The sequence below is a fragment of the Lactuca virosa genome, chromosome 9 (genome assembly GCF_052849685.1).
Source record: "Lactuca virosa cultivar CGN04683 chromosome 9, Lactuca_virosa_CGN04683_v6, whole genome shotgun sequence".
NCBI classification, from domain to species: Eukaryota; Viridiplantae; Streptophyta; class Magnoliopsida; order Asterales; family Asteraceae; genus Lactuca; species Lactuca virosa.
This window is the reverse complement of record NC_136434.1, coordinates 70235116-70252325: the sequence shown is the minus strand read 5'-3', so window position 1 is coordinate 70252325 and position 17210 is coordinate 70235116. Positions and strand designations below refer to the sequence as shown.

At 38.7% G+C, this 17210-nt stretch overlaps 1 protein-coding gene and 1 long non-coding RNA gene across 2 annotated transcripts; one reads left to right on the top strand and one right to left on the bottom strand.

Annotated features, from left to right (window-relative positions):
* Window positions 1-12307: 12307 nt before the first annotated feature.
* Window positions 12308-13608, top strand: LOC145135685 (uncharacterized). Its single transcript, XR_013719961.1, has 3 exons — window positions 12308-12522; window positions 12945-12974; window positions 13382-13608. It is a non-coding gene; the product is annotated as an uncharacterized LOC145135685 (long non-coding RNA).
* A 422-nt stretch (window positions 13609-14030) lies between these two features.
* Window positions 14031-16127, bottom strand: LOC145135808 (LOW protein: ammonium transporter 1-like protein). The gene is made up of 9 exons (XM_079070020.1): window positions 15857-16127; window positions 15670-15729; window positions 15531-15578; window positions 15156-15288; window positions 14990-15066; window positions 14813-14908; window positions 14675-14745; window positions 14513-14603; window positions 14031-14293 (listed from the first exon to the last, which is right to left on the bottom strand). Exons 1-9 carry the CDS (start codon window positions 16076-16078, stop codon window positions 14183-14185), a joined length of 909 nt encoding a protein of 302 aa, XP_078926146.1. The 5' UTR covers window positions 16079-16127; the 3' UTR covers window positions 14031-14182.
* Window positions 16128-17210: the final 1083 nt, after the last annotated feature.

Genomic DNA, 17210 nt, shown 5'->3' with positions numbered 1-17210 from the left:
ACGGCCGCCAGGGTCGGAAAGAGGCACCGATGGCCAAGAGCAGAGCCTTTCAGTTGACAGCTGAGGAGGCACGAGCAGCGCCTGACGTGGTGACGTGTATGTATCTTTCTCTTATCTCTTTATTGATATTGTTCATTACTTATGTTTATGTGATTTGTTATAGGATCGTTCTTAGTGAACGGTATATCAGCTTTGGTACTGTTTGATTCGGGTGCCACCCGATCTTTTGTGTCGCTCGCGCTTAGCAAGCGATTTAGTAGAGCTCCGGGGTAGCTGGATTGCCCACTTGATGTAGAGATAGCAGATGACAGGACCATCAGGGTTACAATGGTTCACAGAGGTTGTGCACTTCAATTGTTTGACGAGCAGTTTTCAGTAGATCTAGTTCATATTCCACTGCGAGGGAACAAGGTTATAGTCGGTATGGACTGGTTGAGCCTCCATGGGGCAGTGATCGATTGCGAGCAGCAGCTAGTGAGGGTTCAGACTCCTAATGGGGGAGGGTTAGTGATTCAGGGCGAAAGGCCACATCGCGGATCATTCATATGTTCAGCAGCGGGGGCGATGCGTTACCTTCAGCAAGGTTGCGCAGGTTATGTCGCTTATGTGATGGATACCCAGGATAAGGGTAAGGCGACAGTTGATGATGTATCGATAGTGCGAGAGTACCCGTATGTATTCTCGGAGGATTTACCTGGGATACCTCCGAAGAGACAGGTCGAGTTTAGGATTGACCTAGTCCCTGGTGCCGCTCCGATAGCCAAGGCACCATATCGGTTGGCTCATCCCGAGATGCAGGAGTTGTCTACGCAACTGCAAGAGCTGCTAGACAAGGGTTTCATCAGGCCGAGCAGTTCACCATGGGGAGCCCCGATCCTGTTTGTGAAGAAGAAGGACGGGACACATCGCATTTGTATAGACTACCGGGAGCTGAACAAGGTAACGGTGAAGAACCGTTACCCACTTCCGAGGATAGATGATTTGTTTGATCAGCTTCAAGGAGCATCTTGGTTCTCCAAGATTGATCTACGGTCAGGGTATCACCAGATGCGAGTCGGGGACGATGATGTGCAGAAGACAGCTTTTAGGACTCGCTATGGTCATTATGAGTTTGTGGTGATGTCGTTTGGGCTCGCCAATGCTCCGACCGCATTCATGGACCTCATGAACCGCATGTGCAGACTGATGCTGGATCGGTCTGTAATAGTTTTCATTGATGACATCTTGGTTTACTCCAAGACTCAGGTGGAGCATGAGGAGCACCTGAGGGGGGTGCTAGAGACACTGAGGAGGGAGAGACTTTTTGCGAAGTTCTCCAAGTGTGAGTTGTGGTTGCGCGAGGTGCAGTTCCTTGGGCATATCTTCAACCAGAAGGGTATTCTGGTCGATCCGGCCAAGATAGAGGTCGTGATGCAGTGGGAGATTCCGAGGTCTCCATATGAGATTCAGAGTTTCCTGGGTCTAGCAGGGTATTACAGGAGATTTATTCAGGACTTATCCAAGATTGCAATTTCGTTGACCCGACCGACCAAGAAGTCGGTGGTTTTCCGCTGGGGGCCTGAGCAGCAGGCAGCCTTCGAGGCCCTCAGACAGCGGTTATGCGAGGCACCGATTTTGACCTTGCCAGAGGGTGTAGATGACTTCGTAGTTTACTGTGATGTGTCGATCACAGGCATGGGAGCAGTTTTGATGCAGCGGGGTCATGTGATAGTTTATGCATCGAGGCAGCTAAAGCCTCACAAGGCTAACTATCCGATGCACGATTTAGAGCTGGGTGATGTGGTTTTCGCCCTCAAGATTTGGGGACATTACCTCTACAGGGTCCGTTGTATTATTTACACAGACCACAAGAGTTTGAGGTACCTCATGGATCATCCGAATCTGAACATGAGGCAACGTAGGTGGCTGGATGTGGTGAAGGATTATGATTGTGAGATCCTTTACCACCCGGGCAAGGCCAATGTGGTTGCCGATGCCCTGAGCCGCAAGGCGGTAACGACCCCGATTCAAGACATTTGCTTGAGGATGACAGTGATTACTCCATTGTTGGAGTATATTAGAGAGGCACAGGTGGAGGGCCTGAAGCAAGAGCGCCAGAAGTGCGAGAGGATTGTGGGCCGGGTGGCCTCATTTGATTATGACAATCGAGGGTTGTTGACCCTGCATGGGAGGGTCTGGGTTCCGTACTGGGGTGGAGTACGGCAGGTGTTGATGGATGAGGCCCATAAGTCGAGGTTCTCCATCCATCTTGGGGCGACGAAGATGTAAAGAGATATTCGACCCGATTACTGGTGGCCCTGCATGAAGCGGGACGTTGCTTGGTATGTAGAGAGATGCCTGACCTGCAGGAAGGTCAAGGCAGAGCACCAGAGGCCTCATGGAAAAATGCAGCTGTTAGACATCCCCATGTGGAAGTGGGAGGACATTACTATGGATTTCATCACTAAGCTTCCCATGACCGCACGTGGGGTTGATTCGATATGGGTCATCGTGGATCGGTTGACTAAGAGTGCTCATTTTATCCCAATTCAGGAGAGCATATCAGCTGAGAAATTGGCCGAGATTTATGTGCGAGAGGTAGTGGCACGGCATGGAGTGCCAGTCTCGGTGGTGTCAGACCGAGATGTCCATTTTACTTCCAGATTCTGGAAGCGGTTTCATGACGAGATGGGTACTCGTCTCCATTTCAACACCGCTTTCCACCCCCAGACCGACAGACAGAACAAGAGGACGATTTAGACTCTCGAGGACATGCTTCGTGCATGCGTTTTGGATTTCGGTGGCAGTTAGGATACGTATCTTCCGTTAGCGGAATTCTCGTATAACAACAGTTACCACGCCAATATAGACCGACCTCCCTTCGAGATGCTTTACGGGAGGAAGTGTAGGACCCCAATCTGTTGGGGTGAGGTCGGTCAGAGGGTCATGGGGAGTACGGAGGTAGTACTCAAGACCACCGAGAGGATCCAGCAGGTGCGGAGCAGGATCCAGACTGCTCAGAGTCGGCCAAAGAGCTACGCCGACAAGCGGCGTTCAGATTTGGAGTTTCGGGAGGGTGACATGGTTCTCCTGAAGGTGTCACCCTGGAAGGGAGTCATACGGTTCCGGAAACGGGGCAAGCTGGGCCCCAGGTATATCGGCCCCTTCTGAGTCATAGCGTGGGTCGGCAAGGTAACGTACACACTGGATCTTCCTGCCGAGCTCAGCCAGATCCAAAACACTTTCCATGTTTCCCAACTACGGAAGTGCTCAGTGAATGATTCAGTAGTGGTACCCCTAGAGGATATTCAGGTTGATGACAGCCTGAATTACAAAGAGAGACCAGTGGCGATTCTGGATCGCAAAATGAAGGAGCTGAGGAACAAGAGGGTCGAGTTAGTGAAGGTGCAGTGGCAGCACCGTAAGGGTTCAGAGTGGACATGGGAGCCTGAGGAAGAGATGAGGGAGCACTACCCAGAGTTGTTTTCAGATGCAGCAGACTTCGAGCACGTCTGGACCACCTCTTTGGGCCTTCAGCATATCCGGACCGCTCGTTGGGCCTTCGGCCTGACTAGTATGCCCTAACCGGGCCTGCAGTATATCCGGTCCATCCTGGGTATGCTGGCCTACAGTACAAAGCAGGACCTGCCTCAACCGAACCCGCAATCCAACAATCATGTGCACATAAATATCATATGCTAGCTAGCATGTACAGATGGTCATACAGATCTAACATATCACTAACATAATATTATCCTATAACCAGGATACCGATCTACCAGATCACTAACATAGCAACCATCCTATAACCAGGATACAAATCATAAAGGGTCGGCCTTTGTGCCTTAGACCCTGTTGATATAGTGAGAAGAACTCACCTCACAAGTAGCTCGGAATGATAATGTCAAACTCCTCCAAATACAACTCCAACTCCAACACCTACATCCACCAATGATCCACTTCCATAAATTCCCAAATTACTAAAATACCCTCAGAAGTCAAACTAGTTAACCCTTGGTTAAAGTCACAGTCAACGGTCAAGGTCAACTGTAACATCCCGAAATTCAGGTACAACTATTTAGCCCTTCTTTTATTCAAAGTGTCAAGTTAAGCCCTTAAGAGGAATTGGTAGCAAATGAGTACGCTGGGCGTACTCAAGAGTACGCTGCGCGTACTCATGCGCTTATTTTGGACGCGGACTCGCCTGAGTACGCTGGGCGTACTCAGGGTTACGCTGGGCGTAATGTGTCCAGGTGCAAACCCTAATTTCAGACTTGTGCCCTATATTGGATGCTAAGGCTCATTTCTCAGCCTCCCTAGCAGTGAGTAAAACCCTAAGAGAGAACTTCCCATCGTCCTTAGTGAGTATGTGTGATTTTGGAGCTAAAAGTGCCTTGGGGTGTTAGTGAAGAAGAAGGAGAGGAGCTTGTGGAGGCTAGAGCTTGAAGTGCAAGTTTGGATCTGAGATCTACAGAGGAAGGAGCTGCTTTTAGAGGTATAAAGTTCAAAGCTTTCCTCTTCTTTTCGTTTGTTGTTGCATGGGCCATTTCTAGGGTTAAAAGTCCCAAAGGTGGAGACTTTATGAGTGTAAGGTGCTCCATGGTCCAAGATCTGTCCCCTTTCAGTGATATTTATGTTTTAGATCCATAAAGTTTCTATCTTGGTCGTTGATATGAGGACATGCTAGAGTTTTGAGCTTTCTAGGGCTAGAAGTGGTATATTTTGGGTGTTAGTGACTTGTTCAGCCATGCAAAGGCTTAAAGTTATCGACTTTATGGATTAAGAGGCTTAGAAACGGTCAGATCTAAAAGTTGGACGAGAGTCTTAACTGATTAAGACCTCAAGAGCTAAGGGACTGAAACTGAGAGTTACGCGGGGCGTAATCTCAGTACGCGCAGCGTAAGGGGTCGTGCACCCCGTTTCTGTGAGGACGCCGGGTACGCCCAGCGTACGTGTTTGGTACGCGCAGCGTAACCCGGAGGGTTGACTTTTGTTGACTTTTAGGGTTTGGTCAACTTTAGGGCCTTTGAGCCATGGGAGGGGTAAAATGGTCTTTTACCCTTCTGAGAGTACTAAGAGGAGGAATAGTCTAGCCTTGAGAGATGTATTGATTGAGAGTATTTATTTTACATGATTAGGCGGAGGCTAGACCTGAATTTACAGAGTTCGAGCTTTACCGAGTTACCCGAGGTGAGTCTTCTCACTATACTTTACCTAGAGTGGTAACAGAGTTATGTGACAGAGTTATTGTATGCTATCCATGTGATTTGTGGCACGGCATTATTTCTATGTGATTTATGCTGTGTGTATACCAGAGTTAGGACCGGAAGGTCCAAAGAGCTAGGACCAGAGGGTCCACAGAGTTAGGGCCCAAGGGCCCACAGAGTTATAGCCTCGAGTGGCTAATGTGTGTTATGTTTTATAGTTATGTGTCAGTGTATTTGTATGCTATTTATGTGTTGAGATTTATTGTGATATGTGATATGCATGATCCAGAGTTATCAGAGTTAGGACCTTTGGGTCCATAGAGTTAGGGCTACAGAGCCCACAGAGAGTTGGGACTGGAGGGTCCCACTGAGACACACTGACCAGAGGGTCAGCAGAGTCATAGCCTCGAGTGGCTAATATGTGTTAGAGTGGTATTTTGGGGAACTCACTAAGCTTTATGCTTACGGTGTTATGTGTTATGTGTTTCAGGTACCAGTGGTGATCGCGGGAAGGCGCCGGCATGATCTGTACACACACCCGCAGAGTTTATTATGATTTGATCTTGGGATTTGTAGTGAGATAAAATTGATACATTGTTTTTGAAAGCAATTGTGGATGAATTTATATGGTTTTAAAAAGTGAAAAATTGTTTTGAAAATTTGGGTGTTACATCAACAGTACATGTTGACCCAACTTGTCGAGTGCAACTCACTGACTCGTCGAGTTCTTCCAGAACTCGAGAAATCGTGAAAACCCTCGTTGACACGCCAAGTTTCCAGGCAAATCGTCGAGTCCATGCGATGTCCAAATGTCGGGAAAAACCCTAACTAACTCGTCGAGTCTTCTTACTGACTCGTCGAGTTCATGCAAAACCAATACAGACAATCTTCACTCGACTCATCGAGTCCCTTCTGTCTATTTCTCATCCGGACGTTTTTAAGCTACCCCAAAGCTCCATATTGCAGATCTAACCTCCTAGGGCATGGTTTCCATGTAAAGTTGCAAACTTTACGTACATGCATGGTCCTAAATGCCAAAACCAAGCTAAGGGAAAGGCTTAACCTAAATAGAAGGGCCAATGCTTGCTAAATCTGATAACTTTATGACTATAGGGACCAAGAGGAGTCCATATCTGAACTTACAACTTTAGATCATGTCCAATACCCGAAATAACCCACAACCAACTATAAATGGCCCTAATCCGTTGCATGAAGAGATCTAGCTAAAGATAAGTCAAGGTAACAACTTGTTACCTTCAAGATGATGCCAAGATGAAGTAGAGTCAGATCCACAAGTTCCTCTTTGCTCCAAGCTCCTTAGACTTCAAGCCTTCTTCACAAAATGCACCAAAAGCACTCTTTAAATCTCACAAACACTCAAGAACAAGGTCTAGACTGATTAGGGTTTCTACTGGCCGGCAAGAGGTGGTAAGGGGCTAGAGGAAAGGACTTAAGGTCCTTTAAATATGGTGCAAACCCTAAAAATTAGGGTTTCCAAGTACAGGTTCTACTCGTCGAGTCGAGGTCCTCCGACTCGTCGAGTAGGAATCATAAATCACGCGGCCTGACTAATCTCTACACGACGAGTTGGGGCCTCCAACTCGTCGAGTAGGCTTCCTTAATTGGGTTTTATTGCTTCCTAATTTATTGCGATTTGGTTGATAATTTATTGGATGCATGTTTACAAGAGAGCAACACCCTGGGATAGAGGAGAAAGAGGAGAGAGGAAAATGGTAGGACCGCAGGAGGGCTCAGACCATCCGGTATACTAGCCACGAAGCTCCTCGTGGTCTAGCTGGTCATGAACCACAAATATGAACACCATCTCGGATGTTTAGCGGTGGCTAGTGGTTGAAGTTTTTATGGAGGGCACAAACCACCAAAACCAATTATTTTATTTCTCTCTCTATCTCTATCTATCTCTCTCTATATTTTAAGTAATTAAAAAGATATATATTATTTAAATAATCAAAAAATAAGAGGGGTATAGTGGTGGGTATACCAACCTTTTAGTGGTTGTGTGTGGTGATAATATGACACCCACCATATTAGTGGTTAGTGGTGGGTACTTCGAATAACCTTAATAAATTAAAAAAATAAATAAATATTCATCTATTTTTTGTTGCTACCTATTTTTCCACTGATATAAAACAATGACATGTAGACACTATTAATTTTTTCTTTTGATTTTGACACTTATCTTAATCTAGTAAGTAAGAAGATTTATAGGAAAAAAAAAATAGAAGAATATTTGATTTCTTAGTTAAAAAAAACATGGGGTAATTTTTGTAACTTACTCTCAACAGAATTAACATATCATATATTATCAAAGATAGAAAATTAATTGAGTTCTAAAAAGAAATATACGATTGCCAAATTTGATTCAATCATTAATTGCATTTATTCTCTTTTGTAATCTATATATACACTCAGTTACTCCCATTCATCTTTTACAAGACTGGAGAAAAAATGAATCAAATGAAATTCTTCATTCTTCTTATTCTTCTTACAATCACATCAGCATGGGCAACTAAAGAGGCAACTAAAGGTAACCAAATGTATAAAATAGTAGTTTTTATATTAAATTTTAAAATTACTATAAATAACTATTGTCATTAACTAAATGTGTAAATGGTTTGATTTAGTTATCCACGTTAGTTTTAAATCATATTAATAGAGGTTATTGGTTTTGTTTTCATCATTAACGATTATATTAGATATTTGACTGAATTTATATATCAACTTATAAACTTAACATGTTCAAAATAAAGTTTTAATTTTTACAAAGTTTTCATGGCAGGTTCGGAGACGAAATGGGATGATAGAAAACATTGTATTAATCCATTTTGGTACAGTATTTGTAGAATAGGAATGGCCGATGGATTCTGCACATATGTTTGCAAACTTCGTGGTTGGACCAATGGTCAATGCCGACATCGTCGTGGTCAAACCGGTATTACTGGTTATGTTGTTGTTGGACCCCTTAAATTCAAATCCCAAACCAATCGAATTATGTTTTTTATTCCATGTTGATTTCCTCTTTTTGTAATAGTGAATGAATAAAAAGGTTACACTCGGAATTCAAGAGTATTGATTTGAGATGTTTAATATAACTATGAACTCTTTTTTTTTTTTTTTACTGGCAAATATATTAAAAAGTTACCACTAGCAAGTAACTAGACGTAACAAAGAGTATAATGACAGAAAATAGAAAATATTTACAAACAATCAAGGGCAGAAGAAAACAAAGACTTCCAATCTAAACTCTCCTTTGATGATCTATGTTTCAACCAAACGAAAACCATAAATTTTACTATATTAACAATAGCCACCGGCAAGGTCTTGACTCCTTTGAATACCAATTCATTACGTGCTCTCCAAATGCACCATAAAGTACCAAAGATGATACTATATAGCACCTTTTGCTTCTTACGATTTTTTCCTTGTTTACACGCGAATGTCACGATCTCCATCACTGACTCGAAACGCTGAATCGCCAGGCCACACCAATTGAGAATCATACTGATCACTTGTTCTGCCATCGGGCAGGAGACGAGTAAGTGATTCGAGCATTCCATATTATTACCACAAGCCAGACAGTTCAGTGAATTAATATGAACACCCCTTTTGGTTAACTACAGAGCACTCGGGATCTTTCCAAGCCTTGCACGCCACACGAAACACAACACCTTGAACAGAATCAATTTTGACCATGAGAACACACCATCACAAACAAAGTGGGGGGTGTGCTCAATCTTTTTCCGCAGTTCAGCCACCACAAAGGATTTTTTATCTACAAAATCGGACTCCTAGCAAGTATTTAATATGTTCCATCTGATGATCTACGAAGGAGTTATACTTAGTTTTTCCAACTCTTGGATGCTTTTTGAGATATTCCACCATACACCATTTAATGCCCTATTCGATATTCTTTCTGGACAATTTTGATTTAACTTGTGGAACCCGCTAATCACCTGGGCCCATAGTAAATTTTGGTCTGTCTTTAGTCGCCAAATCCATTTTGCCATCAGAGATAAGTTCAAGGCTCTAATAGAGCCTAAACCTAGTCCACCAACATCTCTTGGGGCAAGGATTTTTTCCCAATGAATCCAGTGAATACTTCTATTATTTTGAGAACCTTGCCATATGAAGCACCTCCTTATTATATCGATTTCTTCCACAACCCCGATTGGAGCCAAGAATATTGAGAGAAACAAATTTGGGAGATTGCCGAGCACCGATTTTGCCAATGTTATACGCCCACCAAAGCTTAAAATCTTAGCTTTCCACAGGGAAATTTAGATTTTATTTTGTCGATTATCGGTTTCCATGATCTCTTGAGGTTCATATTGGCTCCCACAGGAACCCCAAGATATGTGAATGGTAAGGAAGCCGACTCACTTTTCCAAGGGGGAGGGCCCAACTTTCAACCTCATTGTATTTGCACCCACACCAAATACCCGAGATTTTTCAAAATTTACTTTGAGGCCAAATGCCACATGGAAGCATCTAAGGATTCTAGCAAGGTTTGTTATGTTTCTCATTGACCATTCACCCAGAAACAAAGCATCATCCGCGTAGAATAAATGAGAGACAACCCTATTTGTGTTAGGAATAGTTATACATTCGAATATTCCTTTTGATGTCGCCTCCTTCATTGCAATGTTGAGCCCCTCCATTGCAATATTAAACAAGTATGGAGATAGTGGGTCACCTTGTCTCAATCCTTTAGACATAGAAACTATGTAGTGTGACTGACATTGACAATGACTGAGGCTCTTGCGGATTCCAAACAACCTCTAATCCATCCCCTCCATTTTTTCCCAAACATCATTTGTTCCATAATCGAGTCAAGATAGTCCCAATTGACTGAGTCAAAAGCTTTATTGAAATCCACCTTGAATAACAACATTTGTTTACCTCTTTTCTTCACCCAAGTGCATAGCTCGTTTACGATTAACGGGCCTTCAAGAATTTTTCTCCCTTCGATAAAGGCGGATTGCTCCTCCCCAATGCAACTACCAATAACACTTTTAATTCGGGTTGCAAGGATTCTCGCAACGATTTTATACATCGATCCGATTAGGCTAATTGGACTATCATCGGAAAGGCTTAATGGGTCTTTGACCTTTGCAGCAAGCGAAATAAACGAGGAGTTGATTCCTCTTGAGAACTTACCACACCTTTCAAAATGTTTTACAAATGCAAAAATATCTTCTTTTAGCACCGGCCAATATTTTTTCAAGAACTTGAAAGTAAAACCGTCAGCCCCGGGGGCCCGATCATCCCCACAAGCCCATATTGCCGAATTGAAAGCAATTTTAATATTAAAGAAGCAATTTTAATATTAAAGTTGTTAATTTTGATATGAGATAATTTATGATCTTTTTCTGATGAGGTGATATTAAGAGAGAAGTTTAATTTAACCATATTAGGTTATTAAGTAGGTCTAGAAAATGAAATACAATTAAAACAATATACTATTTTACAAAATAAATATAATTTGAAGATTTTTTTCGGATATATAAAGAGAAAATTTATCAAATAACCAGAAGGAGTGGAGTGTTTGAAACAAATGACCAAGAAAAACACAATTTTATAAAATGATAACGACTTCCGCGCAGGGTGCATCGTTCCACAGAGATGCCATCATGCTCGATTTAAGTTGTGTTGAGATGAATTCGACATGAACATTATTATTATTTTTCAAAATTTTAAACTTAAAATTTAGTTTTTATATTTTATTTCAATTATTCTTAACACACAAATATTTGAGAGACCGCCACACTCTCCATCATTCTTAAAACATTAAACACTATCAAAATCGGTATCTGTTTTTACCTTCTGTGAATATGTGTGGAGCCTAAGATTGTCTCTCCAAAAGAGCCTTTATGGAGAGAAGGGAGACTCCAACATATATATCCACTTATAAAACCGTGTCACACCGATGTTGGATACACTAAAACTCCCCTTCAGAGTCGAATGCTCAATGAATATAAATAGGGATGTGCTGAACAACGGGGATGCAGGACGTCGACTCTGATACCATGTAAATATGTGTAGAGTGCATGATTGTCTCTCTAAAAGAGTCATTGTGAAGAGAAGTGAGACTCCAACATATATAGCCATTTATAAGACCGTGTCACACCGATTTGGTATACACTAACACTTTCATATTACCATTTTGATTTGTAAAAGTTTATGATGCAATGCGGCTAAATAATCCCTATTAGACTCAAGGTGTGGTTTTACTATTTTCTTTTTCTTTGTTAACTTATTCTCGTGTCACTCTTCTTCATTCTTACCACAATCTAAATTCACCTAGAAAATTTTCAAACTTTATTGTGTCTCACTTTTTAAATTTTTAATAGGTATAACAAATTTGACTTTTATATATATATATATATATATATATATATATATATATATATATATATATATATATATATATATAGAGAGAGAGAGAGAGAGAGAATCAATATCAAATAAAAAAGAAAATTTTGGTAGAAAGGTAAGAAGTTTTTTTTCTATATATTTTTTTAGCGAACAAACAAAATGAATCATTAGATGATTCACAAGAAAAAATTCCCAAAAAAACATCTTCATGATTCATTTTTAAGTAAATTAAGAAAAAAATTCTTTTTTATGACAATTTTAGTAAATAACAACAAAATCCTTGTATAAATGAATAATCGAGATGTTATTTTGAGATTTTTTTTTGTGAATTATGTTATTCTTGATTCATCTAATGATTCATTTGTTTTGTTCGTCAAAAAAATATGTAGAAAAAAAAATTTCTTACCTTTCTACCAAAAAAAATTTCTTATCGGATCTATATATATATATATATATATATATATATATATATATATATATATATATATATATATATGGAAAATAGTAGATAAATATGGAAAATAGTATTTTAAGACAATAATGTAACATGATTGAATCGTTAATAATGGATATTAACAGAAGCAGACAATCAATGGTTGATCTCATATGTGTCTAGTTTTTTTTTTCTTAGTATACTTGTGGTGTCGTTAATAATCTATCAACTATCCTTATTTAACTATAAAATGCACCCTTCAAGGAGTCTGGATACAATATAAGTCTCACCTTATAAATAGCATAGAGCTATGTTGCACACGTCAGGATATACAAACCCTAATACTCTCTGCTTTTATTCCTAGCCATTCTCTTTCACGAATTGCCGACTTTACCATTGGAGTATATACTTGGATTTCAGCCCGAGATATGACCAATCGATTGTTTCAGATAAAATCAGCGTAAGATCTAAGATCCGTCCTAGTCAGAGATTGTTCCAAGGATTGAGGTACTCATTAATAAATTTTTTTAAAATTCATAGATTCTATTTTATTATTATTATTATTGAATGTTATAAATTAGTTAAAATTAATAAATTTGGATTTTGATGGTTAACACATTCTTAAACATTTTCTGATTTTTTTATTTCTACTTGAAACCTTCTTAAACATTTTATCAATATTTTTAGTAAATTGTATATCAAGATCGCCATCCAAAATCAACAAATCATATATTATCAAGATCTTCATTAAACAAAATAAATTGAATTTTTTTAAAATATTTTATTTACAAATAAAATACAACCATTAACTGCATTCATTCTTTTCTTTAATCTATATATACCCTCACAAACTATTTTTGATATCTAAACAAAAATGGAGAAAAAAACAATTGAAATGAAATTCTTCATTCTTCTTCTCGTCCTTGCAGTTGCAGTCACACTTGCATCCGCAACTAACGGTAAGTAATTGTGTTTATTATTTAATAACAGTTTTTGGTTAATCAATATGACCCGATTCGGCTTATCCTTTAAAGAGCACTAATTTTAATTTGTTAATCATGCTTTGTCATTAATAATTACTTTGATTGTTGTCACAAACCCAAAATGCAAACGATTTTTGTTTTGAATCATTGATGATTAAATTAAATATTTTACTAGCTTATATGTTATTTTGTTAAATCTTTTAGCAAAACGATTGAACGTTTTTCTTGTTTAATACATAACACTTTAAAATCATATTTTATTTCTTATATATATATATATATATATATATATATATATATATATATATATATATATATATATATATATATATATATATATATATATATATATATATATATATATATATATATTTGTGTTACAGGTTTGGTGCCTAATTGGGATGGGAGAAAGTTTTGTTCGACTATGGTTTGCAAAATGGGAATTGGGGATGCATTCTGCACTGAGGATTGCATCCCTCGTGGGTGGACCAATGGTCAATGCGATCATCTTCCTGGTATAACGGGTGATACTGGAAACTGTTGTTGCTGGACTCCTTGAATCCAAACTTTTCTTTTCTTTTCTTTTTTTGGAAGGGAATAAATGAGTAAATTAGTCAAAACTCTTAAATTTTGTTATAGAATTGTTTATCATGTTTTTCGATTACCTAAAAGAAATTATATTTTATTTATTTATTTATCTAGTACCATGTTATCTTAAAGTTGAAATTCGAATTTGAAAGTTGATTCAAGATTCTAATATCTTATGAAACTCCTTTCTTCTTTCAAAAAAGTAAAATAAAATGAATATGCTATAAAGAAGATTTATTTGAAGAAAAAGTTACGTTGAATGTGAATATGTGATTTATAAATATCACCTTATCATTTATGAAAATTACGTGATGAACGAATAGTTCTAAAAGTAAAGGGATTAAGAAAGACTTTTACTGAAAAATAGTTCAAAAAAGAATTACCAAGTTAATTAATTAAGTGATAGCTAACGAAAAGCCGAAAAGTGAAAACATTACTACAATATATACACAACGCTCAAACATCACATTCCCACCATATCCTAAAATGTAGTAGTATTCACAATAAAATTGTTGAAATAACAATTTTCATGTTAAAAGAACCTGTAACACATTAGGCAAGAAAGTCATGTTCATGTATCATGTATGAGCTCTCACTCACTTCTTTCCAGATTTAAGTTCTCGTGCAAGTAAGACCAACCCAATGGTAGCAAACCCCGACAAAACCGTTGATCCATAAAAAATAACAAGTAACGCTCCACGTAATGACTGCATTAATGCATACCACAAAACATTTATCAAATAATATCTTTTTTGTAAATATTGTAATTTCATTTTTAGTACTTCTTCTTCCATCTATATCTATATCTATAATCTATAATCCATTATTTCTTTTTTTATAAAATTTCAACTAATACGTTATTTTATAAATTTTAAAAGTAATAAATTATGGGTTGGAATAAACCGGTTCAAAAAAAATCCAAGTACCTTAGCGATCAACAAAGCATTTTCATTTGCATACTGGAATGAGCTCTCTGGAATACTCTGAATGCCTTGACTCAATTCCCATGAAATAACCCTACATTTTTCGTGTTAAATGATTTCTTGAAAGCAAGCTAGATACCGATTAAATGGTTGAAAATTAATTACCCATAAACAAAGCCAATAGCTGCCCCGATGTAAGCTTTCTCTCGTGTTAATTCAACTTGAAGCTCTCCAAACTGCAAAACATAATGCAATTTTATGTTTTTGTTAGTTTTTTTTTAGTTTTGATATATGATACAGCACCTTGAACATTCGAGTTTCCTCTTTTGACTCTTCGGTTGATTCAGATACAGGGGACAAAGAAAGAAGATTCCCGGCTGAAATCATAGCTTTAGAAATCTACACAAGCATAAAAGAAGTAGAATCTTGATATCTGAACCCCAATTGTCAGAAAGCTCATGTAAGATTGATGGATGTTACCCTTTGTAGTTCACCTTGACCATATTGCCCCATCGATTGAAACCTTCTTCCAGCTGAAACCAATCGTTTGCCTAGTGCTAAAAGCAATATGATATAAAAATGGATTAGAGGGAAGCCATTGTGCTAATGGAGTAATTATATGCGAAGTTTTTGGCTTTACTCTTACCTGATTTGTTGTTGCTGGTTAGAGAGTTGACCAAAAGAGGGAGACTGTTGACTAAAGCTGATGAAGTCGACAAATCGGCTGATTCCCAGGCTCGAGATATGTTTAACAATGTCTTTCCCAGTTCTTGTCCACACTGATGAAATAAATCATTATCATATCGTTTCACTTTCACCACAAAATCTTGGAGCAGTTTTGACTTTGAAGGTCAAATCATTGTATCTCAGAGTACACAAATTTGTGATACTTTTCTATCGACAACCGATTCACAAACATTGCATTACTGATCCACCATTGCTAATGAGTTTGTAACAATGGCAAATCCCAAGCAAATATAGCATAATTCTTGGACGAAATGAAAGGTAAGAAGCTCCTAACCTGCTCAATCACCGGTCCATTCGAGAGATCGAAAGCAGCATCATTGAGCTACACAATTTCCACTCAAATTCATAAGAACAATCAATAAACTGTAAAAATTTTCCAGAATCATGAAACAACAATCGAGAATCTGACTAACGTCTAGACGAAGATCGCGAGGGAGCTGCGATAAGTAATCAGGCGGCAGATTGAAACTATCCTGCAAAATCCAACGTAATGCTCGTCAGAAACACGTAATTCGAAACCGATCAACAAAATCCACATAGAAATTAGGGTTTCGATCAATGTTATTGTATGAAAAGGATATATGATTGGTTGAAGATTACAGCGAGTTCTTGAAGGAGGGATTGTGGGTCAGGTGGGTCGAGGGATTTGGGAGAGTCGGATGATTCTGTCAGGGCGTTCGTTGCAACTGATAAGAAGGGTTTGAAAGTGAGAAAGTGCTTTCTGGGATTGAAATTAGATGGAATTGGATGAGGATTTCGAATAATGAAAGGGGAAGAACGTGGCAGTGGAAGAGGTCGGAGAAGAAGCAGAGAAGAAGCCATTTTGGGGATGTAGTGTTTCTTGGCCACTGAAAATTTGACCGTTTGCTTTTATTTTATGAATATGTCACCTTACTGATTTGTGATATCAAATTATTATTCTAAACTAGAAAGGTTACCCCGCTACACGGGGGCCAGAAGCTTTCAATGTTGTTTCCGAATTGATAAATATGACAGACATAGAAAGTGCAAGGATGAAAAGTCCGGGCTTTGCCCCGGACAAAAAATGTAAAAAGTTTTGACTGCAAGGACCAAAAGTGTGAAAATGACTAAAGAATTAAAGGGGTAGGAATTAGCAACTTTTTAGAAAAGGGATCAAAGTTGTCAAACCGTTAAAGTTTTGTGGCCAAACTTTAAATATTAAAAGGTTCCAAAAAAGTATAAAAATATTGATTGCAAGGACCAAAAATGTCAAAATGGGTAAAGAATAAAGAGCAACAAAAAACATCCAAATTTAGTATTCCTAACTTCCAACAATAATACAGGGACCAATTCTGCCAAAAAAATGGAAAGTTGAATGGAACACAAACAAAAGGACATGAATAAATTAATTAAAGAAGTACAGAGACCGGATATGTAAATCAAGGGGCCAAAGCTGGACAAAGTATGCCAACTTTACTATTCCTTTCTTCTACAACTTTAATATATACTAGAAAGGTTACCCCCGCTACGCGGGGGCCAGAAGCTTTCAATGTTGTTTCCGAATTGATAAATATGACAGACATAGAAAGTGCAAGGATGAAAAGTCCGGGCTTTGCCCCGGACAAAAAATGTAAAAGTTTTGACTGTAAGGACCAGAAGTGTGAAAATGGCTAAAGAATTAAAGGGGTAGGAATTAGCAACTTTTTAGAAAAGGGATCAAAGTTGTCAAACCGTTAAAGTTTTGTGGCCAAACTTTAAATATTAAAAGGTTCCAAAAAAGTGTAAAAATATTGATTGCAAGGACCAAAAGTGTCAAAATGGGTAAAGAATAATGAACAAAGTTGCCAAAAAACATCCAAATTTAGTATTCCTAACTTCCAACAATAATACAGGGACCAATTCTGACAAAAAAATGGGAAGTTGAATGGAACACAAACAAAAGGACATGAATAAATTAATTAAAGAAGTACAGGGACCGGATATGTAAATCAAG